The following is a 27,305-nucleotide window of genomic DNA, read 5'->3' on the forward strand; positions in this document are numbered from 1 at the left end:
CCCGGAGTCCTACCCGGCTCTCGCCCGGGCAGCCTCGGGGCTTTCTTCACCCCCCTCCCCCGGCCTTTCCCTCCCCGCCTGCAAGCTCTGCCCTCCGCCCCCATAGCCCGGCGGGTCTTAGCCCCATCGCTTCCCTCTCAGCCCCACTTCCTTTCTTCTTCTCTGTTACCCGCACACGCCTTCTCTGTCTTGTTCTCTGTGCTTTCCTGGGTCCAGTTTCCCTCTTACTCCTACTCCCCCCCCTTTTTTTTTTTTTGGTATCCTCTTATTTGCTTCGCCTAAAGGTCACTTCCTTCTCAAGATTGATCCCTTTCACCTGCTAACTTTCCTCGCTCTTAGCCCCAGCTCTGGGCCCTCAGCCCGGTGTCACCTGATAATCCTTCCCCTCTGGAATGTTACCTGACTTGGGCCCTCCCTTCCCTCCTCCCTTGCATGTCCTTGTGATTGCAGGAATGGGTTCCTGCCCAGGTCCTGTGGTCTTTGGGCATGACGCTGATTTGCTTCCCGGTATTCCTCCAACCAGGGAACCTGTCTCTTTGCCCTGTTGCTTATCACTTTTCAGGGGGTTAGAACTTCTCATGATGATGATGCCCCTCTTGACCTAGGATGGTGATTTAAACCTCCCCGTGGGGAGGAAGTTAGGCTGCAAGTCCAAGAAGTTTCTGAGTAATTGAATTGCTTTTTATATGTTTCCCATGATAACCATCTCAGCTCGTCTGCCACCTCCTGTGTGACAGGCTAGTGACATTCCTTTTCTGACCTGTAGAAGAGTTTAGCTTTCCTCAGGTGCCAGTGACTTCAATCCAAGTCTGAAGGAATACTGATATTCATGTGACACTATCATATTTCATTACCTTTGCCTGCAATAAATCTTTTTTACTCCTTTCCCTAGGGAGCTGTTTGCTTTTTACTGTAAAAGCTTTGAAAGATACGGGGCGCGATCCAAGAGAGGGAGTCTTGGATCTTAGTAATCATTTGCTAGTTGTAAATGTAGTTTTTTAGTCTTGTCTTCCAGGTAATTATGCCCCTGCCCCAGTATCTCTTTGTACTAACCAACTGGATTCTGACTTTTTGCTCTTTCTCTTTTCTCTTATCCCCAACCTTCAGTAGTCTGACCCAACTCCACAACTTTGGGAAGAAAACTGATCAAATGATGGAAACAGGAAGAAATTGTTGCTTTGGGACCTAGAGGATTGAGATGTGGAGAGTACTAAGCAGAATTAAAATAGTGACTCATCTCTTCCTACCTATTTCTAGCAAGGCAGGTGCTTCTGGACTGTCCTTTCCAGTGACTTTACAGGCTGTCAGTAACTGCCTGTTTTTCATTTGGTGAACATCTTTTTTTCCCAGAAATGTTCGGTTAATGGTAGTGATGACCTTCCCCCTGTGGTGATTAAAACAACATTTCCTTATGTTTCTTTAGGATAAGAACTGACACTCAGAGCTTTCCTTTTAAAACTTAAGTTCTAGCGTCTATTGCTTTTTTATTTCTGTATATATATCTGTTATTTTTGTTTTGCTGTTGTTTCCATGGGTACTGTTTGACCTTCTTCACCCGAATTCCAGTTATTCCTCCTGATATATAGTGAACTCTGTAACTTTTGTAAATGTTTTTCAAGTTCTTAAATAGAATTTTATTTGTGCTGTTTTATTTAGCACTTGTGTGTTTCACAAGTGAAATTGGGGCAATCTAAGTGCATGGTGCTGAAAGTTGAGATACGTGAGGAAACTTCACATGTATTTTGGAATGTCCATGGAGTCTTGTACGTGCTGAGTGGATTTGGCTCAGTTTTTGGTATTTGCTTTATAGAGGGTGGAGCCGAACCAAGTTCTCTTTCTTTCTGAGGTGTTGGTTTTAACTCTTAGCCTACTGAACTGTTAAAAAAAAGAACAAATACGGAGCACAGATAGGAGAATTGCATTCAGAGCTGGGGGATTGGAAAGTTTCCAGAAAAGTAGTGCTGCTTAACCCCTTTCTTGCCAACTGTAACTCACCTCAAGGCATCGGAATTTTCTCTTACTCTTTTTATGAGAAGTCTGTGGCAATGAGAGACTAGGAGGAGCATTGCAATCCACTTCTCTTTGTGTCTGTATGTATATGTGGGTGGGTGGAGGGGGAGAGATCACTGGTGTGCTTTTGTTACCCTTGGCTTAGTTTTTTGAACTGTAGGCTACAAGCAAACTCAAAGCTGTTTTGCCTATTCCACCTTTGCTAGAGTGTGTGTCCTCCGGAATTCCATTAAGAATGTACTTTATAAAGCTGCACTGGTTTGGACCTTGTGTGCCTGAAGGTTATTTGCTTCTGAGGAGTTTCTTACCGCTTCAGCTGCTCCGTACCTTTCCAAGCTTATGCAGGTTCTAAGTATAGATCAACTGAATGGAACACAGAGCTCGCATATTGCCGAAGATACACTCTTAACTCTCTGATGCATCTTGGGTGGAAAGCACATGGAGTCGAAGTTTAAACAGTGATTGGGAATCACCCTTTAAAACATTTGGTGGTTAGAGATGCTGGTGTGTGTGGTTCAAGCCAGGCTGCCTGGCATTCCCCCTTGATTTTTCAGGAGTCTTTCTCCTCCTGGGTCATAAGCATATCCCTTCTCTAGCATTGTTGCACTTCTTTCACAGGTCCTTACGGTGAAAGAAAATAAAAATTTTAAACGAACAGAATGCATTCTGATTTTTCAGCAGTGATGAATGTAGGTGTCAAATAGACTGCTGGCTGAAATATGTGTAAAGGAAGTAATTACAACCAGGGTGTTAGGAGGCTGCAGAGTATTCCTGCGTTTTATAAACTACACATTCCTTATAGTCAAGAAGTGGATGCATTCTAAGAAAGAATACTGCTTCCTGATTCAGTTAGGGGCATAACTTTGTAAAACATGAGTTTTAGCTTGGGATTAGAGAGAATAGAAGATACATAATTTTTAAAATCTTGTTTAATTTTGGATGTGTATATTGAATTTTCACCAAGTGGTAATATTTTCATGCCCTTCTAAAGGCAGAGTGATAGTGAAAGTGTAAATGTTTGGTTGTAGAACCCTGTCCATGCAAAAAGAGCAGTCAAAGGTAGAGGATGTCAGGCAGAATTTTAAACAGATACTAGGGAAGGTAGAGAATATGAAAGAAGTGGAGTTGTTTATGCAGTTATCTGCTTCTCTTTTTAATTTTTTATTTAAAACTATTTTTTTTAAAGATTTTATTTATTTGAGAGAGAGAGAATGGGAGAGAGAGAAAGCACATGAGAGGTGGGGAGGGTCAGAGGGAGAAGCAGACTCCCGCCGAGCAGGGAGCCCGATGCGGGACTCGATCCAGGGACTCGATCCAGGGACTCGATCCAGGGACTCGATCCAGGGACTCGATCCAGGGACTCGATCCAGGGACTCCAGGATCATGACCTGAGCCGAAGGCAGTCGCTTAACCAACTGAGCCACCCAGGCGCCCTGCTTCTCTCCTCTTAAAGAAGACAATAACTTTAATCCAGAAGGTTCCAGAAAACCCAGGAGTATACAGAGAACTTTATACAAGTCATGTGGGTTTTTTTTGGAAGATGATAAACACAGGGATTACTTAGTTTAGAAAGAGACAGGGGAGCCTACAGGAATGTTTTTGAGGTTTGTGATGACAGAATGATACCATAAAAATTGCCCTTTTTCCTGCCTTGTCTTTAAAGAGGTAGCACAAGGATCCACTTGATCATGTTACGTTTACTTGTCTCGAAGGAAATCCTTCCTCGCAAGAGGTCAAACTGAGGGGATGCCTCAGAATTAAAATCTCTGCCCTGGGAGAGTTGATAAACATTGGAATACTTTTATTTTAAAAAGACCTGAAAATTTTATGACTTGTGAATTATGTTTATTATAAAACCTGAGAAAATAGTAATAAGTGAGAAGTGGTTTAAGTTTGTTGCTGGGCATTTGGGTCAGAATAGACTAGTTTTATTTCCTGTATGATAGAACAACCTTTTGCTATCCCATGGGGCCCTCTGTATTTTATAAATGGATTGCCAAGTTATTCCTGGAGAGTGTTATATTTTCAGTGAAATATAATGGAGGTTTAAAAGATAAGGTTATACTACATAGGATTTAGAAGAACAAGTTAAAATCATGTTTATTAACAAGAGATAGTAGGTATTATAAAGAAAAAAAAGGTATGTATATGCAGATGGTGTTTTCTCCCATTTTATGTCTCAGCTGAAGTCATTCTTGACTATAGAAAGCATTTCTATTTGAAACAAACCATGTATTACTTACCTGTTCTTCTTTATTATAGTTGAGCCTCCTCTTCCCACTCACTCTTGTTTGACAGCAGTAGGAAAAAAATTCACCTCTTACTAATGAGCAAAGCAACATTTGGTGTTTGCCCCTGCTTAGGGTTAGATGAGACAAAGCCAACCCTCTCCCCTTGCCCAGCTACTATCATCCCCTCTGTCTTTGTTTTTATTCCCTATCTGCTTCTCTGAGGGCTAGTCCCAGTCCCATCGGCAGCTAGGCCTTTGAGGAATCAGGAATGGTAAATCTGTTGATACTAACATTTCTTAAAACTTCAAAGCTAAAATTGAAAAATGAATGTTTAAACACTGGGAACGTATTTTGCCTTCTTTTCCACCTCTCTTTTACTCTTTCTTTTGGCAAACATTTTATTAGAGGAATCCTTTTTAATAAGGTAAAAGAATTACTGAAGGAAAAGAGAAGTATTAGGACCAATATTTTTATGAATTTTACCACAGATTACAGGATAATTGGGTGTATCATTGTTCTTTCAGCTTTGAGATTCTTCCATTCATTATTAAAGCTTGCTGTGAATGGTAGCCTTAAAATTTTAGTGTTGGAAGGGACTTTAAATGCCATCAAGCCCAAACACCCACTCAGTGCAGCAGTCTCTTATGTTTAGAGTTTGGAAACATCAAGGGGCTATGGGGTGGATATTGGATAAATGAATGGAGGAGGAGAAGCAGAAATTTTGGACTCTACGTTTCCTTTAGTGAATTTCAGGATCTTGGAATAGGTAGAGTAGTAGAAAGAGATTATATAAGAGGAACAGATACACTAGAAGCTATATGATTGAGAGGGAAAAGGTTGAAGAAACTGACTCTGTGTTGCTTGGCTCACTGACAGTCACGGAGTTTTGGTTTGTCCTATAAATATTTGCTTAAATTTCTTTCTTCCAGGAAGGGGGATGGAACAGATAAGGGGAGACAAAAGAAACTAAGTATAACGGAACTAAATTAAGAGAAACACATGGCATTCTTTTGTGGAAGCGTTGTGTTTTTTTGTTTTTGTTTTTGTTTTTGAGAGCTATCATCAGTGTGTGGGGTGGAGGGGAGGGAAGGACAGAGGAAGAGGGAGAGAGAGAACTCAAGCAGGCTCCACAACCAGCATGGAGCCCAATGCAGTGCTTGATTTTACGACCCTGAGATCATGACCTGAACCAAAATCAGGAGTTGGACACTTAACCGACTGAGACACCCAGGTGCCCCTGTGGCAGTGTTCTTATATGAAAGATAGGAGATTTCATCCGTGGTGGTGGTTATAAGTGGTCCTTCGGTGGTAGTGACTTTGGCATTTTGTTAAGGTAGCAGATAGAGGGGAGTTTATGGTGTCCTGGATTATTTTTCTGGACTTCTTTTTTTTTTTTTAAATATATAATGTATTATTTGTTTCAGGGGTACAGGTCTGTGATTCATTAGTCTTACACAATACACAGCACTCACCACAACACTTTTTTTTTTTTAAGGAATTTCTATTAAGCCATGCAAGGCCTGGATGAATTTTAATTTTTTTAAGAGATTTTATTTATTTAAGATAGAGTGAGAGCGAGAGACAGAGAGTGGCCCAGGTGGCGGGGAGGGCAGAGAGAGGGAGAAGCAGACTTGCCGCTGGGCAGGGAGCCTGATGCGGGGCTCGATCCCAGGACTCTGAGATCATGAGCTGAGCCAAAGGCAGACATTTAACCGACTGAGCCACCCAGGCGCCCCTCTAGATTTCTGGTAGTGTGATTTATTCCCTATTTTAGAAATACTGCTGTGTGAAAACATAGAATTTGCATTTTCTTTAAGATTTAACATACTTTAAGGATCCAACATCGGATGATTTATAAACTGTCTTTGATCCTGAAGGTCATAGAAAACCAAGAAGTATACCTTAGTATTGGCCTTAAATCTCAGATAAAGCTGCTTCCCCCACCCCCCGTAGGGCTCTGTTTAACTTTCTAAAAAACTGCCAAACTGTTTTCCAGAGTGACTGTACCGTTTTATTATCACAGGCAATATATGAGTTCCAGTTCCTTGCTAACTCTCACTATGATGAGCCTTAAGTTTTAGCCATTCTAGTGGGTGTGTAGTGGTATTTCAGTGTGGCTTTAATTAAATTTGTGTAATGTTGAGCATCTTTTACTGTGCTTATTCGCTATCTGTATATCTTTGCTGAAATGCCTGTTCAAAATTTTTGCCCATTTAAAATTTCTTATTATAGTCTAAATGCAAGTCATTTGTTGGATATGTGTTTTACAAATATTTTCTTTCTCCCGTGATCTGCCTTTTCATTTTCCTTTAACACTGTGGTATGAAGAACAAAAGTGTTTAATTCTGAAGTCCAGGGGCACCTGGGTGGCTCATTCGTTAAGCGTTCTGCCTTTGGCTCAGGTCATGGTCCCAGGGTCCTGGGATCGAGCCCCACATCGGGCTCCTTGCTGGGCGGGAGGCCTGCTTCTCCCTCTCCCACTCCCTCTGCTTGTGTTCCTGCTCTCTCTCTATCTCTCTGTTAAATAAATAAAATCTTTAAAAGAAACATTTTTTTTGAAGTTCAATTTTTTAAACTTTTTGCTTTTTGTGTCATATTTCAAAAATCTGTGCTAAAATCACAGCCCCTAAGATTTTCTCCTTCTGTTTTCTTCTAGAAGTTTTATAGATGAAGCTCTTAAGTTCTCCACTTTTCTGCTGTGGATATGTTGTTATATTCCACTCACGCTGCTTGGGGCATAAATTTTCACCTGTAGGCAGAGAGAACATTTCTGATACTCAGGATTGGGGGACCTTTGAGATTCAGTTTATCATGGTGGCATTTTCATCTTAATATGTGGTGTTAGAAACCTTTTGTCTCGTGTACTCCGTTTGCTTCTGTATAATGCCCGTCTTCCTATCTATAAATATTGTATGTTCAGCGTCTTGTTAGATAGGAAGATGAATTCATCCCAGATTGGAAGGACAGGGAGTAGTAATAACAACAGCAGCAGTAATAAGAGCCTTTGTTGCGTACTTATTACAGCCCTAGGACTGTGCTAAAGAGCTTTAGATTTATTATCTCATTAATCTCTACCTCAGTCTTATAAAGTAGGTACTATTGTTATTCCCGTTTTATAGGTAATTGAACTGAGACTCAGTGAGATCAAGCAACTTGCTTTAGCTTGTCGAACTGGAATTCGAACTGCGATCTAGCTGATTAAAAAAAAATCTTATTCACTACATTGTACCGACATTTTACAAGTGTCCAGTTTTTGCACCTGGAGTATAAAAGTATTCACTCCTAGGAATTTCATAGAAAATTTTGATGTCATCTCTTTAGTTATTTGATGACTGTAGTCGATTAAAACTGGGCTCTCCTCCAGTTCATTTGGTGGGAAAGAAGTACTGGGTCTAGATGGACAAAGTGCAGTGGTTAAATGGGTAACTGCTTTTTGCATTTAATAATGTAGACTTTGAAGTCATTACAAGAATTATAATTAAACCTTTCTTAAGCATGAAGAGGTAGCTGTTTCAGTGCATCAGAACCAATCTTTCCTCTGGCTCATGAGTTATTAAGAAGTTGTCAATTACTATTTTTAAAAATGCAACCTTATCTTCTTTTAAGTGAAACACCTCTAACAGCATCACCTGTCAGTTATTGTAGTTGTTTAAATTGATGAGAGCAGCAAGCAGTGGTGACAAATGGGAAGGAGGAAGCTGTTGTTAGACCACCTCTAATAGTTATCTTTTCTGTATTTTAGAATTGGCATATGATATCTTTAAAAATCCTCTTTGTGGCCCTGAAACTTGACTCTAAGGATTGTGAATGGTTAATAACTCCAGGGTCTCTTCTGAGTCTGGGGCCTACTAATGTTTGTTCTTTAGACCTGGCAGTTATTTGTCTGTGGTTAATAATTAAGACATCGCCAAAGGGATCCAGGTACCCAGAACTAGGATTTTCTCTATGACTAGTGGCAAAGAGTAGAGAATGGAGTTTCTCTTGTTTGCCTGAATCCACATGGATCTATCCTAGATCCAAAAGGCTAAAGGTCAAGAAGTCATGTTGTTGTCCTATCACATGTCCTGTTCAGCCCTTGCTTTTTATGTCACCTCAGTCATGTCAATAGGAGAATGGGTAGGAAAAGCTCAGAGGCTATGGACACAGAGTTTAAAAGCTGTAGAATTTCAGAGAAGTGAAGGAATTAAGTGGAAAGAGTACTGGACTGTGAGTCAGAAGAACTAGGTTTCAGAATCTTAGAATGCTGGAAGTGAAAGGGATGCTAAAAAAACCCTTTATTTTATACATTTAGAAATGCGGGCCTAGGAAAGTGGTCTGTCCACATTTATAGCTAGACCTAGGACTAGAACCCTTATCTTCCATTCCCACTGAAGTATTCTTTCCAAATAACTGCTGTTTAGTTGGACTTTGCTACTAATTAGCCATTTGAACTCTGGGCAAGTCATTCCACTTTTCTTGGTCTTTTCTTGTAATATTAGAGATTCAGCATGAACTCTTTCAAAGGTCTGTCCTTATGTCCGAAATTCTGTAAGTGATCCAGGATATAACTGTGGACAGTTAATAGTTAATTTCATAGAAGATGGGGGGTATGTCAGGCCTTGGAGGGAAATAGAAGGGTTGGTAGAGAAGAAGGGAAGGGATTTCATGGTGTAGGAAGTGGTGTGAACAGAGGATCAGGGACACAAATGTGTGGCTGTGGTAAAGAAAATGGCCCAGTTATAGCAGTCAAAAGGATTTATATGGGAGATCAATCGTTTAAGAAAGATGAAGCCACTTAATAGGGATTATTTTATTCCTGTTAAGGGCTTTTAGGTTCTCTTTCTGTAGAAACCTGCAGACAGCAGGACTGAAAATTAGTGTTTAGTAGCATGTCATGAGGCATTTTGATGCAGTTTTTGGCCATGCGAGTGTGTGATGGTGACAGTAAATCAGCATATCCAAGAACAGAATAAGGTGTTCACATATCAGCAAATCATTTCTGCTACCTAGATGGAGTTTAGATAGTTTGTTTGATTTACAATCCTAATCAGTTTTAACACACCCATCTTTTCAGACTTTGAGCGATAAATTTAGATTTTAAAAATACGACTCTCGGCTGGATCTCAAAGCTGTATAGCCAAATTGTGAGCTCAGGTGGGAAATCCCATCATGGGGATAATCAGAACTTCTCTTTGGGCTGTATTATTTCTTCTTAAAAGTTTCTTATAGTGCAGTATAGGTTTCGATTTGCCCACTTATTTGTTTTTTGTTGAAGGTTTTACTTATTTGACAGAGACAGAGAGGGAGCACAAGCAGGGGGAGTGGGAGAGGGAGAAGCAGGCTTCCCGTGGAGCAGGGAGCCCGATGGGGACTCGATCCCAGGACCCCGGGATCATGACCTGAGCCGAAGGCAGATGCTTAACGCTGAGCCACTCAGGAGCCCCTTGCCCACTTATTTGAGGTGTTCTTTAATCTACTGTGAATGAAAAAAAAAAACCCGTATGTATTATATATAATATATAGAGAGAGGGAGGGAGATAACTTTTTGGGGGGATCTTATTTCCCATCTTGTTTGTGAGGTGCCTAAGCCCATTGGTGGTGTTTTGCTCACATTATCAATATCCTCTTATGTATTTTAGTTTTAATGTTAGTTTTGGGAATCTTGAGATGGTTTTCAAGGTTCTCCATTTCTATGGTCTAATATAGGAGATTGGCAGTTTAAAAACATTAGTCCTCTCTCACCAAGGTAACTGAGGCAGAGAGAACCACTAGTGTTAACTATATCTGACCAGAAGAACCCTGTTGAGAAAGTTTATTGTTATTCTTTAGTATCTTCTAGTTTTGTGTTTAATGAAAGAACATGTCTGCAGGATTAAAAATCTCTGTGTTATTTTACATAGTTCAGGGCTGCCAACTTTTATCATTACAAATGAGAGCTGTATTTGACCCAGGGCTGTAGGGATTGTTAGCATACATTTAAAGTGAATAATTGGTAAGTCCCAATATTATTTTAATCTATTAGTATTATAGTATTTCAGGGTTATAGAAAGGTTTTCATAGAATAAATAAAGAAGACAAGGATGAGTCTCCAAGTCCTCAGGATATGTCTAGGTCTCCACAGAAAGTGCTAGTGACCTTTTTTTTTCTCCTTAAACTCTTATACTCCTACCCATAGCTATTCTTCAATTTCTTCATTTGGTCATAGAAGCAAAAGAGTGAGACTGTTCTAAAATTATTTCATGTTTGCATGTATGGGACCTACAGAGATATTGTTAGTTTTGTTAGTTTTCATGAAAGATGTGTATTGGGCTCCCCAGGCATAAAGGTTTCTAGTGATTTCTTGATTCTTGTATTTCAGAAAGATGGGAGTTGGCCTTAGTTGGCAGCTCTTTGCATCCGCCAGGGCTTGTTCGTTACTTGCTTCTAGGCCCATGGGTGACGTCTGTTTCCTGTGATTGAAACCACAAGAAGAAGTGGTGAGAAGCCACTGTAGGATATATACTATCAGGCAAGCAGCAGGCATTGGGCTACCCTCAAAAAGAACAGTAGTAATTAAGCACAGTCTTTGGGCCTCTCAGGAGACCCTAGAAATGATCTGATCCAGTCTCCTTATCTTAAAATGAGGAGGCCACTGAGGCCTGGAGGTACTCATTTGCTCAAGATCATGTAATTAGGTGAGCTAGCTTTTAGACTATTCACTATTCTCTCTCTCTCTCTCTCTTTTTTTTTTTAAATATTTTATTTATTTATTTGAGATAGAAAGAGTGAGAGAGAGAGTGCACAAGCAGGTGGCAGAGGGAAAAGCAGACTCCCTGAGGAGCAAGGAGCCCGATGCGGGGCTCGATCCCAGGACCCTGAGGTCATGACCTGAGCCAAAGGTGGACGCTTAACTGACTGAGCCACCCAGACGCCCCTCATTATTTCTCACATTTCTTTGTCACCCCTAATTTTTCTAACTGTGCCCTGCCAGAGTGTTTCCTTAAGCAAGAGTACTACTGGAGAAGAGTAAATACTAGTGTACATTTTGAATATGGGAATTGGATGTTGCTTTGCTTTTAGGTGCTGTGCTATGATTTTTTTAATGCTCTTTTTAAAAATATATATATACACACACATATATCTTAAAACTAACAGCATCTAAACCCCAAATTTCTACTTTTCATTTTTTATTTCACTTAGTATTTGAATATTTTAGTTACTGTGTTTATGCACAGACGTTTTTACAAAGTTGCAGTCATAGCTTACACAAGTTTTCTGCTTTAAAACAATGTATCATAAACATTTTTCTAGCTTTCTAATCTTTGAAAAGTGCTACTTTTGTTTGAAATGGAAATGTGTTTTTTTATTATAAAAGTGAAACACCTATTTATAAGAAAATATAGATGTGTATAAAAATAAAACATCCCTGGGGCGCCTGGGTGGCTCAGTCGTTAAGCATCTGCCTTTGGCTCAGGTCATGGTCCCAGGGTCCTGGGATCAAGCCCTGCATTGGGCTCCCTGCTCTGCGGGAAGCCTGCTTCTCCCTCTCCCGCTCCCCCTGCTTGTGTTCCCTCTCTTGCTATGTCTCTGTCTGTCAAATAAATAAATAAAATCTTTAAATAAATAAATAAAACATCCCTTAACCTTGTTTTCCATTTATCACATTTATTTTTACATTTACATTTTGTAGCATAAGGACTTTGGCCTGAAATTGTATGTTTGTGTTAGAACATACTTCTAGCAATTGTAGTATGGAACTATCACAAGTACTGTATTTTAATTCTTGTTTGTATTTCTGGTGATAGACGAGTAATAAGATTTCACCTCATGCTCTCCTGCCCCTCTCCCCTGCAAGATTTTCTCAAAATCAGATCTTATTCTAGATTTGAAGGGGCCCAGAAAATGTTTATTGTGGTTTTATAAGATCAAGTCTGTGTAATGTAGTTTTTGGATCAGTTAAGCTATTACCAGTAGGCTATGATTATTTCTGGGTATTTAGGAATGATGTGCAGATAGGAAAAAAGGTGTAACCATCATTTGGAAATGAAGGGTTTGAGAATGGGATTTAAAACAGGGTGGCCTCAGACTTGGTCCCTGTATGTAGAAGTAATATCAGCTGCAGGAACTTTCTGTCAGCCAGGCCTTGGGTGTGTCATACATGTGCTCACCCTTGAGGAAGAGTAGATGTCCTGCTACTCACATCACAGCATGGGAGGAGAAAACAGTTGCTACGGAGATTGGGAAACAGCATTTCTGAGTCACTGACTGTTTCCAAATGAATGGACAACGCCCCCTTTTTAAGGGAGCAATTACAATCTAAGCTCAGGCTGTAAAGAGAGAGGCCTACTAAGAAAGTGGAGAACAAGTATCAGTATTTGGAACTGGGGAAATGTGCTGAAATTTTGGAAAAATAGGTTAACATTATGTATTGTTTTCTATACAGCCCCCCATCTGAAAGTAGGGTGAGGTTCCTATGAAATCTTTCACAAGCCACAATGACATAAAGCAAAGAAGCACTTACCATTAATTTATGTGGAAAATTTTTCGAGCATTCCTAAAAATAATCTCTTAGGCTTTTCTGGTAACTTAGGCCACATCTTGCTAACGGAAGCACAAAATAAATGGAGCTAAAACACGGATGCTTACAGACACACTTCAAAGCTACGGTGGCCTGATGCTGAGTGTAGCCCTGCTCGGGTTGTGCACTGCCTCTCTCATAATAGCTCGCTGCAAAACAAACGCTGGATGCTATTTTCTGTTTTCACCTTTTTTTTTTTTTTGTGGTAAAAGTGAAAATCTTTTATGTTTCAGTTAGCAAAAACAGGTACTAATATAGGTCTTCCAAAAAAGCTAAGTGGCCTAACATGAACTGTTGAAAAGAGGGGGATACCTCTATGTGTGTTCAAAAGTTTTATCAGAGCCTTATGATGTTTGAAAGGGAGGAAGTTTTGCTTACTGATCTCTCGCCAGATGACAGAATATATGTGCACTTCCTTCCTGACAGCAAAAGAGGTGGTCATGTCTGCCACACCTTGTGACACTTGATAGGAAGCTAGGGCTTCCAGAATCTGAGCACTTTCTCTGTTCGCAGCTTATTGTCCCAGCCCATGAGTGGTTCATAGTGCAAGGGGCTGGCAGTTAGTTTGGATGGACTTGTAGGGGGATTGCAATGTTCCCAGCCTGGTTTCCACCTGCTCTGCTGAGCTAGAATAGTGAAACCTGAGTGGACTACCCTTCTTTTCTCTAGGCTATCAGCTATCTGGGATGCAGGCTTTGCCTGTCCTGGGCTTTAAAATGAGCTAAGCGGTAGGCAAAATGTTACCTTCTCCTTTTCCCCAAGAGGCTTGCCTTCTTGAACTAACAGAGGACTATTAGAATGTATTTTGCACCTGTCACAGGATCCTAATGTTAAGATAGTTTTTCCTTCATTTTAATCACAGCTGGGAAATGTGGTTTATTGGAAAGCAGACTCTCACCAACTGATTTAGACAGTTGTTGCTTTGCATTTGTAAGTAAATTGCTTCAAATTTATAACTAAATTACTGAAACAGGTAATGATTAGTTACCTAATGCTCTTTGTAGAACATTTCTAACTCATACTTGACAAACGTCACTGCCTGGAATCCTTTAGGGCATCCTGGACGGTATCAGTAAGAAGATACTGGTTCTGGAAGGCAGTGGTAGATTGAAAGAACCCTTTTAATTAGGGTTTTTTGTTTTTTTTAAGATTTATTTATTTGACAGAGAGAGAAAGCACAAGCAGGGGGAGCCCAATGCGGGGCTTGATCCCGGGACCCTGAGATCATGACCTGAGCCGAAGGCAGACCCTTAACCGCCGACTGAGCCATCCAGGTGCCCCAAGAACTCTCTTAATTAGGTTTAAAAAATCTTGAACTTTCCTCTACTATGTTCCTTTTGTTTCTCGTATGAATTCTAAAAAGCTAACTGTCCAGTTCTGAGTTGAGCTGTGGAGCTGCCAAGGCAGCATGAAACTTAAATGGATGAGCTGCAAAGGTCTGACTCCTTTAGCAGTTTTCCCATACTGATCGTGGGGAGCATGAGTGAGCCATCTGCATTTCTGGAGACTGCTAGATAATCTTCAGGTTTCTTTCCCTTAAACCCATTTAACTTAATAATACTAAGTTAGCATTATAGTTGGTGTTTTTAAATTCCTGGTCATTTTTGTGCTTTTCTTTTAGTCTTCTTTTTCTCAGAGATACCCTTTTTCTTTTCTTTTTTTCTTTTTTTTTTTTTTCCTCTTTTCTTTCTGGAAGTGGGTGCTCCAGTTCTGCGCAACTCTGGTTTAAGTTTCTGGCACTAGTAAGTAGTAATGTCAGAATCTAGTTTCTCTGCAAATAGTAGATGAGATACTGACTTAACTCAGTGTCATCCTTGGGCCATTCCTTAAAAATGGAAGGGAAAGTTCTTCTCTACATTTGAAGATAGACCCTTTATTTTCTTCTCTCTAGTTGTAATTGACTTCTAAATGAGGAGTGGGAATTGAAGGAAGGCTGAAAAGTGTCATAGGTTCCATCATCATATACTATTTAATTTTTACAAAACACTTTGCAAAACAAAGTACTTTGCATCCAATTTATTACTTTTCATAGCAGCCTTATGAGATGATACAGTCCTAAATATAAGACTGAAACTGTGATAGATAAAAAGAAAAGCTCAGCCTGCTCTTACTGTCTCTTAGTGGAAATGTGACAAATTTTTTGTCTGAACTGGAATGGGATTCATTGGTAATTCAAGTGCACATGATAACCTTCTGTTGCTTAAGGAACTATCCTAAGGAACTGAGTGTCATTACTGTGATAGAATAAAGAGATGAATCAATGAATCATAGCCAGGCCATGCTCTCTGCTCTGTATGATTCTGAATGACACATACCTTACCTGATCCTTCCTGGGTAGGTAGTTGAGGATTTGAAAGAAGATTGTTGTTGGCTTTCCATTTTACCTGTAGGTAGCCTGTGTCTTAGGGCTTAATGCTTTTCAAAGGAGGTGGAAGACTCCCTAGGTGACATGTGTCCCATAGTTGGATATTTTCCTCAAGGACAACTCAAAGTGTGTCATGTACCAATGAGCATCCCCTGTTCTCATATATAGGGAAAGACATGACTCTTCAAGGTATGGTCTCGTGTTTGACTGACTCTTCATGGTCTAATGGTTGACTGACCTGTCCATAACCATCACATTGTCACAGACTTTGACTTAAGGTATTTCCTAGGTTTGCCTAATTTGAGTAAAGGAATTAATAAATATACTGTGCTTAGGATGATGCTCTTAAACCTATAGTGATGCTAATTTTTAAAATATTTATTAAATATTGGCCACATCAAATGAACAAGATATGATTCCTGCCCCCAAACAACTTACACAGAAGTAGTTACAATAAACAGTCTGATAAAAAATATTGAGAACCTGCCCTTGGTAAGTTCTTTAGTTCTTTTTGTGAAATGACTAACAATGGCTAAATGTATAGTTGATAGATGAGGAATAGCTTTTTCCTTTTGTTGTTGGAGCACAGTGTCAACTAGTCCACTCTTCAGCTGTGTATTTTAAAACAAGTCTTTTCTGTAGTAATAACAGCGCAGTTACTTTACAGAATGATCTCTTACCACTTCACTTTATGATCTCATAGTTCCCAGTAGGTATGTGTGTCTGCTTTTGCTTTGTTTTTAATAAATAAGGGAACCGAAGCATGAAGAATTAAAATGATTTGCTCAAAATTGTACTTGTAGTTTTTTAGGATGCCGTAAATAAATAAACCAGGACTCATAGTCTTTTTCCTTTAGCCAAAGTTCTAGATAAATTGTAGATTTTGTCAGTTTGTTTAATGTATTAGTTTCCTACTGCTGCATAAGAAACTCAACAGTTTAAAACAAAACCCGCTTATTAGCTCATAGTTTCATTAGTCAGAAGTCCAGCATGAGTAGTGTGGCTGCATTCTCAGAGTTACCAGAGGGCTGAAATCAAGGTGTGTCACCTGGGCCAGAACTTATCTGGAGTCGCTCAGGGAAAATCTGCTTCCAAGCTCATTGTATTGGCCGAGTTCAGTTCCTTGCGGTTGTAGAGCTGAGGTCCCTGTTTCTTTGCTGGCTCTCAGCAACTAGACGCTGCCTGCTGTCCTTGCTATTTGGCCCCCTTCATGCTCAAGCCAGAAATGACATGTTGAGTCCTTGTGTCTCTAATTAATCTCACCTCAGATTTAAAGGGCATGTGTGATTGGGTCAGGCCTGCGCAGATTATTTCCCTTTCTTAAAAGTCAGTCGTGCAGAATAATAGAACCTAATCACAGGAGTGGTATCCTATCATACAGTCCTGGTAATTATACAAGGTTCTTATGTCAGGCTAGGAATCTCAGGGGACATCTTAGAATTTTATCTACCACTCTAAACCTGTCCTTACACTAGATTAGACAGCCCTTGAGCCAGGGTGGATGTCAGAGAGGGAGAGGTATGAGTTGACTATCCTGAGGCAGTTAGTGAATTGCTTGTGATTATAGGTGTTTTAAGAAAACCTGTAGTTCCCAGGAAGCCTGGGCCTCTTAGAATCTTCACACAGTGGGCCACAGGGCATTCAGCTGTGGTGTGCTGGTGGTAGTTATTTAGCCAAGAGCTCAGATATGTCTGGTATTAGCCTGAACAAAATTTTTTTTAAAAGGTAGTAGAGGAAGAGTAGTGGAGGAATGGGCAAAAGAAATGGCTGAAGGAGATTATAAATTTGCAGTTATAAAATAAGTCGTGGGGATAAAAAGTACAGCATAGGGAATATAGTCAGTAATACCTTGGTGAGCATTTCATAACACATATAATTGTTCAGTCACTGTGTTGTACACCTGAAACATACTGTATATCAACTATATACTTCATTTACAATTTTTTTTAAAGATTTTATTTATTTGAGAGAGAGAGAATGAGAGAGAGCACATGAAAGGGGGGAGAGTCAGAGGGAGAAGCAGACTCCCTCCCCGCTGAGCAGGGAGCCCGATGCGGGACTCGATCCTGGGACTCCAGGATCAGGACCTGAGCCGAAGGCAGTCGCTTAACCAACTGAGCCACCCAGGTGCCCCCATTTACAATTTTTAAAAAAAATTAAATAAGTTAGCCTGAACAAAATATTTAGAATGTACTGAGATATACAGGCTTGCAGTTGGAGGTTTATATTATCTGTGTATGAACCACATGGTTCATAGGATTATCATCCATGATTAACTGTTCTTGTGAAGCACAGTGGTAGGAATTGGAACACTTTTTGCTATGTAATGTACTCTGTTCAAAGTGAAGTTTAATCATATTCTCTTATTAGATCCCTGCCAACCTCTCTGCTGCTAAGGATACCACCTAATTACTTTTTGTTTGGCTACATAAACATCTTGTGCCAAGAGACCATCCTTAATTGTTTGAGAATTCTGTCCCGTTTTCCTGCTGAGTGGGAAAAGTTAAAGAGTCAGGGAGTTGGGTAGAGGTGAATCAGTCTCTGGAATGATTTTCTTACAGCCTTGAGTTTAAAAAATTGCCAGTTCTGTTGCTAGGCAAACAGAGGGAACCTCTGTTTAAAAGACTGCCATGTTTAGTCCCATCCACTCACTTTTTAAAGATCTGTTTATTTCTTTAGAAAGAGAGCATGCGTGGGCATGGAGGGGAGGGGTAGAGTGATAGGAGGGGGAGTCCAAGCAGACTACTCGCTGAGCACGGAGCCCAACATGGGGCTCGATCCCACTACCCTGAGATCATGACCCAAGCGGAAACCAAGAGTTGGACACTCAACTGACTGTGCCACCTAGGCACCCCATTATCCACTAGTTTTTAAAAGTTGAAGTGTTCACCACCACCACAGCAAATCCAGTATGGAAGAGAAGTTTTATAGTTCATATGCATTTATTATAATAATAATAATCAGGGTATGTTTCATACTCATTAAGTCATCTGATTAGTTTGGCCTCACAGGGCATACCTTGGGGTCTTTGGACTTTTTTGTTTTTGGTTTCTTATAGAAACCAAACTGTAAAGTGTCTGGGAAGTTTCTTATTTCCTGTAGATGGTAACCAAAAGATTTATCTTACCACGTATTACCTTAGGATGTGATGAATGAATCATAGTCTTGAATTATTCTCTGAAAGCGGGGAGTGAGGGCACAGCTTTTCATTTTTATGTTGATTGATGGTCTTAATGCAGAGCAGTACACAGCCAAATATACTTATTTTATTTTTAAAGTATATTTTTGACAACGTTACTTTTTTAAAAGATTTATTTGAGAGAGAGAGAAAGTGGGGGCAGGGTAGGGGCAGAGGGAGAGGGAGGGAGAAACTCAAGCAGACTCCTCATTGAGTGCAGAGCATGACTTGGGGCTCGATCTCATGAACCCAAGATCAGAACTGAGCCAAAACTGAGAGTTGGACCCTTAACTGACTAGGCCATGTAGGCACTCCATTTGAATGCTGTTACTTTTGATGCGGTGCACCTTTGAGCAATCTGTGTTGATTTAAATAAGATTTGATAACACAGTGCATCTTCTGGAAAAGATGAGGGTCATTTTGGTAAATGCAGTTTTGTTGAGCTCTTTTCTGGTACCAGCTAATGACCTTTAGAAATTGTTTTACTCATTTAATTCTATTGAATAAATTCCTCTAGAATAAATATTTTTTTACTCCTTATAAATTTATTTATTTATTTATTTATTTATTTATTTATTTATTTACGTAATCTCTACACCTAACTTGGGGCTCGAACTCACAACCCCAAGATCAAGAGTCACCATAGTTGAGCATCTGGCAAGGCTGCAGTGAGGATCAAGTACTAGACATCCAACAAGAATATGGTCAGAGGAGTACATGCTTTATATTTTCTTTTTCTAAGCTCACCATGGCCAATCTTAATTCTTCTGGATAAGTCAAAGTAGAAAAACTCTGTGGGGTGGAATGAGTGTCCTTGAGGTCCAAACAGTAGAGTAAGGAAGGAAGGGAAGAAATTATTAACATATGGTTCCAATAAGCCAAGAATCTGGCTGGGTCAGACCCACCAGGTATTGTCAGTTTCAAAAGCCCAGAACAAAAGTAGATGATGGTGATGACAGGCTTGGAGGGTTTGGCTCAGGTCCCATAGTCCCCTTTTAATTGTGCTCTCTGGCAAAGAACAATCTTCTCAAATCTTTGCCTTACGGATTTCCTTTACCTCTTCCATTAGGTCTCCTGTTGCCCATGTTTCAAGTCCTTTACTTCCTTGGTTTGCTCCCTCATTTTGGTGGAGCATATCCTACAATAGCTTCCTGAGATGCATGGGGATACATTTTTTGAAAGCTTTAAGTTTCTGAAAATGCCTGTTCTGAACTCAACATTTGATTGATTATTTTGTCGGTATAGAATCCTAGGTTTGAAATTGTTTTTCTTTGTATGTATTAAAGTCCTTGTTCCGTTGTTGTCTAGCTTTTGGTGTGTTGTTAAAAAACCCAAATCTGTTCTCAGTACTTTGTATATGACCAATTTTTTTCCTTTCTGTCAAATCTTGTAGGATTTTCTTTGTATTCACTGTATTGAAATTTCACCATAATATGCCTTTGTGTGATCTATTTTTATCCTTTGTGCTGGACACCTACCCTTTGGTATTGGGAAATATTCTTGAATTATTTCTTTGGCAACTTGCTCCCGTTTTCTCCTATATGTGTATTGAACCTTCCAAAACTGATCTTATCTTTGCTTATCTTTTCTCTCTTACTTTTCTATCTCTGTTTTTGCTCTGCTTTTTGGGAGATTTCCTCAGTTCTTACCATCTAGTACTTCTATTGAGCTTTCTCTTGAGTTTCAGTTCTCATATTTTCAGCTTCTACAGGTTCTTTTTCCTCTGCATGTTTCTTTTTAAAATGGCATTATGTTCTCTTTTGTGGATATTAGTGATCTTGAAAATCTTTTTGCATAGTCTGAATGACAGGCTGGTTTTTTTTTTTCCTCTGTCTTACATCAGTGGCTTTTCTCAAATGTCTGATAACCTGGGTTGTCTGCTAATGTTTTAAGAATGAGGGACTAACAGAGGCACCTGGGTGGCTCAGTCAGTTAAGCATTTGGCTCTTGTTCTCAGCACAGGTCTTGATCTCAGGGTCATGAGTTCAAGCCCCATGTCGGATGCCACGCTGGGTGTGGAGCCTACTTAAAAAAAAAAAAAAGGAATGAGGGACTAACAAACTGATGGGAAACTCTAGATGCACAGGTAAAGTTTGTTAACTGTGCCCTTTACTATATAGAACAGACCTGTATAGGGGCACCTGAGTGACCCAGTTGTTAAGCATCTGCCTTCAGCTCAGGTCATGATCCCACGGTCCTGTGATTGAGCCCCACATCGGGCTCCCAGCTCGGTGGGAGGCCTGCTTCTCCCTCTCGCACTCCCCCTGCTGTGTTCCTGCTCTCGCTATCTCTCTGTCAAATAAATAAGTAAAATCTTTTTTTTTTAAAGATTTTATTTATTTATTCATGAGAGACAGAGAGAGAGAGAGAGAGAGAGAGAGAGGCAGAGGGAGAAGCAGGCTCCCAAGGAGCAGGGAGCCCGATGCGGGACTCGATCCCAGGACCTTGGGACCATGACCGGAGCCGAAGGCAGACGCTCAACCATCTGAGCCACCCAGGCGCCCAATAAGTAAAATCTTTAAAAAAAAAAAAAGACGTCTATAATAGAGCGAGCTATATATAATGTGAGTCCATATGTAATTTCAGATTTCTGGCAGCCACAGAAAAAGGCAAAAAGAAACGTGAAATTAATTTTAATAATATTAATTTAGGTAATCCAATATATAAAAAGATTTCAGTATGTTATAAATATAAAAATATTAATGAGATGTTTTATATTGTTTTTAATATTAAGTTGTTGGACTCCAGTGTATATTTTACATTTATAGCACATCTTAATTTATATGCTAAATTTTTATAAAAAAATAGTTGAGGTATATTTAAAGATTTTATTTTATTTTTTTATTAAAGATTTTATTTATTTATTTGAGAGAGAGAGAGAATGAGAGAGAAAGCACATGAGATGGGGGGAGGGTCAGAGGGAGAAGCAGACTCCCTGCCGAGCAGGGAGCCCAATGCGGGACTCGATCCAGGGACTCCAGGATCATGACCTGAGCCGAAGGCAGTCGCTTAACCAGCTGAGCCACCCAGGCACCCAAAGATTTTATTTATTTTAAAGAGAGCACCAGTGCATGGGGGTGAAGGAGTTGGGTCGGGAATGGGGGAGGGGCAGAGGCAGAGGAGGAGGGAGCAGACTCCACACTGAGCACAGAGCCCTACATGGTGCTCCATCTGACAAGCCTGAGATCCATGACCTGAGCCAGAACCGAGAGTTAGACGCTAACTGACTGAGCCACCCAGGTGCCCCAAGTTCATGTATTTTTAGACTTCATAAAATTTACAGGTGAAAGTAGATTCACATACCCAGGATATTCCAAACATAAGTTTAACAATAACAATAATATATTAGTTTTTAAATTTATATTTATTTAAAATTAAATACAATTTGGGGCGCTTGGGTGGCTCAGTTGGTTAAGTGTCCAGCTGTTGATTTTGGCTCAGGTCCTGATTCTGCTGCATAGGGTTCCCTGCTCAGCGGGGAGCCTGCTTCTCCTTCTGCTTCTGCCCCTTCCCTCAAATTTGTGCCCGTGCTCTCTCTCTCTCTGAAATAAATTAATTAAAAAAAATAAGATTAAATACAATTTAAAATTCTTCCTCAGGCATACTAGCGACATTAAAAGTGCTCGATTATAACTTGTGGCTGGTAGCTATCATATTGGACTGCAGAACTCCAGGGTGATCTACTTGGACTGTGTCGGGAGTTTTAGGTCATTTTTCATTTCCCCAGAGAAGAGTCTACCAATTTTCTGCCTCAAGGGTAATGGCCACCCAGGCTGCTGGGGTTCTCAGAAACTCTATGGCAGAAGATGCTAGGTGTCTCAGTAGGTATTATGCATAGATTTTATGACAGAATTCCTACCCACAACTGTGCCTGGCATCTCCCAGTTCAGAAATCCTTTGTTACCTTCTTGTAAGAATGAACTTGCAGATTTCTGCTGGAGTAAGGGAGGGTACTCTCTGTTGTATGGGCCAGGAGGAGGGCTGGGGGAATGGAGAGTGGAAGGATCTACAGACTGAACTGCTTCTTGAACAGCTTCCAGCCAGTCCTCTTATTTTTAGGCTCACCCTCCTTCCAACCCCCATTTCCATAGGTACCTTAAGCTGCTACTTCTTGAGCCTTTTCAGCACCTTTAAATATAATTACAATTGATTACTGTCTTTTCCTACTTCTGGTTTAGGACTGAGTTTTCTTAGGTCTTTTGGGTTTACCACTAGTCTTTGTATTTATTCCCCAGCTTCAAAATTTGGTTGCAGCTGTGCTTTTCTTGTTCTTCCCAACTTTATAGGCTCCTTCCTTCCATCGTTGTTTTCTTTTCAAAAAATCTTTTTCTGTAGATTTAGAAGGGTTTCAAGAAGGAGAGAAATTAGGTGCTTTGTTCAGTTTACTGTCTTTTATCTAGTAGTTCCTATTAATGTGTATTCATGAGCAGATGTTGATATTTTAGAAAGATTTCATTTAGTATCTGTGCTTTTTTTCAGTATCTATATTTATAGTTAAAGGTTTTAGTGGAAGACTCAATAGGAGGGACAGGAAGATGAAGTATTTAGTGCCAGCAGGTTAGGAGGGTAAGGGTTTGGTTTGGGGGCAGAAGAGAATTGACAGCAGGCAAGGAGAATGGTGAGAATAGAAGAATTAAGAGACAGAGTGCTTAGAGAACTTAATGACAAAAGCCTGGGCATCTGTGGTGTAAGGCACAAATACAGCTCCAGAAGCATTTATCTTCCTGGATCCCACTATTTTTAGTCATTTGTACTGAAATAAAAGATCTGGGAATTCTTGTTCTTTATCTCAGAATCCACAGCACAAGTAAGGATGTAATTAAAACACTGAGTAAAGCTAACTGTTTGCAAGCAAAGTATACATAGGACCTGTAAGAAAAACACATAACAGTAAGTAAATAACACACCCTCAGTACACTGTAGCAGCAGGTTACATTTCAGAAATTGAATTGAGCTTGCTCTTGGGGTGTTCTATTAGGTTCTGAAACAGAATTTTGCCTATATGGTGATTTGCTTTGCTGGTAGTTGCTACCCTCTGTTGGACATTTTGGAAAAGTGCAACTTTGATCCTGCATGGATCATTTTTGCTGTCCTTACCCAAACTGAGTGCTAAAGTGTGGATAATTTTTTTTTAAGTAATTATGTTTCTCATGCACCAAGGAAAGCAAGGAAATGTGGTATCTTCCTTCTTATGAAAAGATATATTCACTTTTGTTTCTAAAGGCAAGAGTTGGCATTAAATGGGAACAAGGCAGAAGAATTTGGGGAATGCAAAGATTTTAGGCTTTGGAATCTGGAGACTAGAGTTCATACCCAGCTTGTTCCTGATCCTGTGACCTCAGTGATTTACTCTACCTGTCTAGGCTTCGGTGTTTTTGTTTTGTTTTGTTTTGTTTTTTCATTGACACATTGAATTGATTTGAAAGCTTTTTCAGGGCTTGGTATTTTAGGAAAGCAGCCCCAGATTGTGGTATCTGTTCATAGGAAATATAATGACTAAGTCTCAGGCTCTGCCCTGAATGAACTTAGTCTGGAAAGGAGTAGAGGAGGCAGACAGTCAAGAGACAACTGTAATCCACAACTAGTGTGCCTTTTACTGTGGAAACATAAGAAGTACTTGTCCATTTAAGAGTCCGTATCATCCTGCAGGGCCTGTTGGAGTTAGCCGTGAAAGCGCAGTCTAGACTGAGGGAAGGAGCAGCCTGGAAAGTCTGGGGTGGTGAGAGAGCATGATCTGTTTGTGGACCTGCAACTGGTTCAAGATGCCCAGAAGATAGAGTTTGAGGTAGAGGGTTTGTGGCAGTTGGGAGCCATTGAAAGGTTTGAAATGAGGAAATACCGTGGACAGTGTGGTATTTTAGAAAGATTACCCTTGGATACTGTATGGAGAATGGATTTGGTGTAGGGCAGACAGGACTGGAGGCAGGGATATCAGTTAAGAAGCTTTTGCAGTAAGTCTAACAGGAGATAATAATGGCATAAGCTTACGTAGTGGTAGTAGGGATGAACAGAAGAGAAATAAAACTCTGTAGACAGAAGGAACTGGCTGCTGGTTTCCTTTTCTTTAACTTAGCCTGCAGCTGTGAGCAATCCAACTGGCACTGATTCATTAGTCCCAAGTTCTGTTACCCATGTTACATCCATCCCAGAATTGTTAGGGTTGTTGCTTGGTTCTGAGGGAACAGTTTGAGTTTGGAGGACAAGCTTCTGGAAGCAGTTGCTCTAGGTGCACATAAGTTTAACCTTGGCAGTGGCTATTAAATTTGTACATACTCATCCTTTTTGTAGCTTGTTTCCCCTGAGTGCCAGGTGACTAAGAGTAGTGACAAAAGGAACTGTTAGTCTCCTTCGATGTTGCTGTCTGCTTCACCATCCTTCTGCCTTCACTCCCCAGTAAGCACACACAAAGTAACTATAATTTCTATTGGTGCTGAGCAAGGTTCTTATAGCTTCAGGTTTGTGATTAGCCCTCGGTCAGTGGAAGCTTGGCCTCCTCTGAACCATGGAGGGAAAAGTTAAGATTCACAATTAAACTGGATGTAACCGAACTCTGACATGGGGAACATGAGCATATGGTAGAGATTTTTCTTGTCCATAAAAAGGTTAGTAAAATAGCTTTGTGGCAGGGTCACAGCTAGTTTTTCATTACTTGAGGAGGGTTAGTCAAGAGGCATTTACTATAGGGGCACCTGGGTGGCTCAGTCGTTAAGTGTCTGCCTTTGGCTCAGGTGATGATCCCAGGGTCCTGGGGTTGAGCCCCGCATCGGGCTTCCTGCTTCGTGGGAGGCCTGCTTCTCCCTCTCCCACTCTCCCTGCTTGTGTTCCCTCTCTTGCTGTGTCTCTCTCTGTCAAATAAATAAATAAAATCTTTAAAAAGAAAAAAAAGGCATTTACTATATATACTCTTGTAAAAACATTAAGAGAAAGAAATATGGTTTAAAATTAAGTATTAGGACAAAGAATTCCTATTTTACCACCCCAGCTCATTTTTTTTTAAGTACAGCGTGTATACAGAAGAGAACATAAAACAAAATTATTAAACCAAACACCCATGTAACCATCATCCATGTCAAGAAATAAAATATTGTGAGCCCTTCAGAAGCCCCCTTGTCCCCTTCTGCAGTCACAACTTGTCCACCCCAACTAAGCACAGTTTTGACATTTGTGATACTCATTCTGTTTATAATCTTACATCCTAAATAATATAGTTGACATGTTTTTAAACTGAAGATAAAGGAAATAGCATGTTTAGTTTTAATGTTTGTGAGTAGCTGTAAGTTCATTTAATTTCTCTGTGTAATTGCTCCCCACTGTACATGGTACCAGGTTAACCGTTCTACTCTTGATGGCTCTTTGGATTGTTCTCTGTTTTAGATATTATTATAGTGTTGCTGCGAATATTCTTGTTACACACATCCTGGTACATACATGCAAATTTCTGCAGGATGGATTTATAGAAATTGATGTGTTGAGTTGTATATGTGCATATCTAACTTTACTAGATAATGCCATGCTGAAGTGGCCATAGCAGTTTATGTTACCGCTGACAGTGTGTGAGAGCTCCTGCTGCTCTCCGACCAGACAGACAGGAAAATGTTTGCCATTCGCCAGCGTGAAGCGATATCTCGTTGTGTTTTTAGTTTGCATTTCTTTGTTTACTAGTGAAGTTGAGCATGTTTCATATGCATATTGGTCATCAGATTTAGAGTCTTTGCAGTTCTGTACTTGTTTTGCCCGCCAAAGAGTTATATGTTAGTGGCCTTCAATCTCCTTCATGCCCCTGACAGAGAATGTGCTAAGGAATAGCTTGCTGAAATCTTTAGCTTATAGAAAGTAGCTTAGATCCTTTCAACTTATTCTTTTTTTCCCCCCACCCCATCTGGTGTTGGGGAGATTCCCTGGAATTTTACTGATCTATCTTCTTTTTCTTTTCCCTCCTTTTTCCTGTTTCCTAGACTCTGAAGCGGCTCATGGCAGATGAGGTAAGGAAATTTTGTTCAGCATGTGCATGTTCTAGCTCATTTCCTCCACTGTGATACTTACCAGTTGTCATAACTTTGACTTGAAATGGTGATATTGGTTCTATTATCAGAACCTCCCAAAGCTTTTTCCTAACTCTTTGCTCTGTTTGGCCCATTGCATGCGTTCCCCTGGGACATTCATTGGCTTCCAAGGGTAGGCACGTTCTTTAAACTCATAACTGACTTGCAGTCTGAATGCTACTCCCATCACTTGAAGTCCCACAGTGCTTGAAGATACTTACTGTTATTTTCAAACAGGTGGAGCTACAAGCTGCAGCTTATTGGTGGCTCTTTGGTGTGAGCATCTGTACTTGAGGTTTGGGGAATGGTTCACAAGTCTTTGGTTGGCAGAAAGGCTGCATATATACCCCTGAAGTACACTGTATTCTTTGCAAAGGGGATTTTGAAGACTGTATATTGAACTTTTGCTGCCTCCATAACACAGGGGCTTTGGAATGTACAGAAGAAAGAAAAAGTAATGGTTCCTGGTTTTAAAGCATTTACTTGTTTATTCTTTATGACTTACACCTACTAAAATCTGTGGTCATACTCACCTCTGGAAGGGAGGGATCCTCTGATGGAAACAAATGGCATTTTATTGAGCTAACTCTATACGTGAGGTGTTTTCAGTTCTGTATTGCTGGAGGGCTTAGCTGTGGCAGGAGAGCTCGAGAACAAGGTTTTCTCTTTGTAGAAAGGTTTCAAATCTTAATACTTCAGTCCTCTTATCTTTGGATGAAGATGAGAGTACAGAGTCAGTATACAAAATTTAGATAAGAGATTTCTTGTTTTCATGTCAGAAGAATCTTGAAGTGCCCACAAACCACAGGAACCATGCAGGTATAAGAAGTTAGAGAGGGACGCCTGGGTGGCTCAGTCGGTTAAGCAGCTGCCTTCAGCCCGGGTCATGATCCCAGGGTCCTGGGATCGAGTCCTACATCGGGCTCCTTGCTCAGCAGGGAGC

General features: G+C 40.3%; 1 protein-coding gene across 3 annotated transcripts in view; it reads left to right on the forward strand.

Annotated features, from left to right (window-relative positions):
• DIAPH1 (diaphanous related formin 1) overlaps positions 1-27,305 on the forward strand; it is a 108,217-nt gene that overhangs the window by 371 nt on the left and 80,541 nt on the right. For 2 of the 3 annotated variants that reach the window (XM_073905545.1, XM_025852279.2), the window contains exon 2: positions 26,276-26,302. The exons of the other annotated variant lie outside the window; for it this stretch is intronic. In XM_073905545.1, coding sequence (XP_073761646.1) covers positions 26,276-26,302 — 27 coding nt within the window. The remainder of the gene's footprint in view (positions 1-26,275; positions 26,303-27,305) is intronic. 3 annotated transcript variants of the gene reach the window in all.

The sequence above is a fragment of the Callorhinus ursinus genome, unplaced genomic scaffold, assembly GCF_003265705.2.
Source record: "Callorhinus ursinus isolate GAN/ISIS: 27379988/994484 unplaced genomic scaffold, GSC_fseal_2.0 scaffold23, whole genome shotgun sequence".
Lineage (NCBI taxonomy): Eukaryota > Metazoa > Chordata > Mammalia > Carnivora > Otariidae > Callorhinus > Callorhinus ursinus.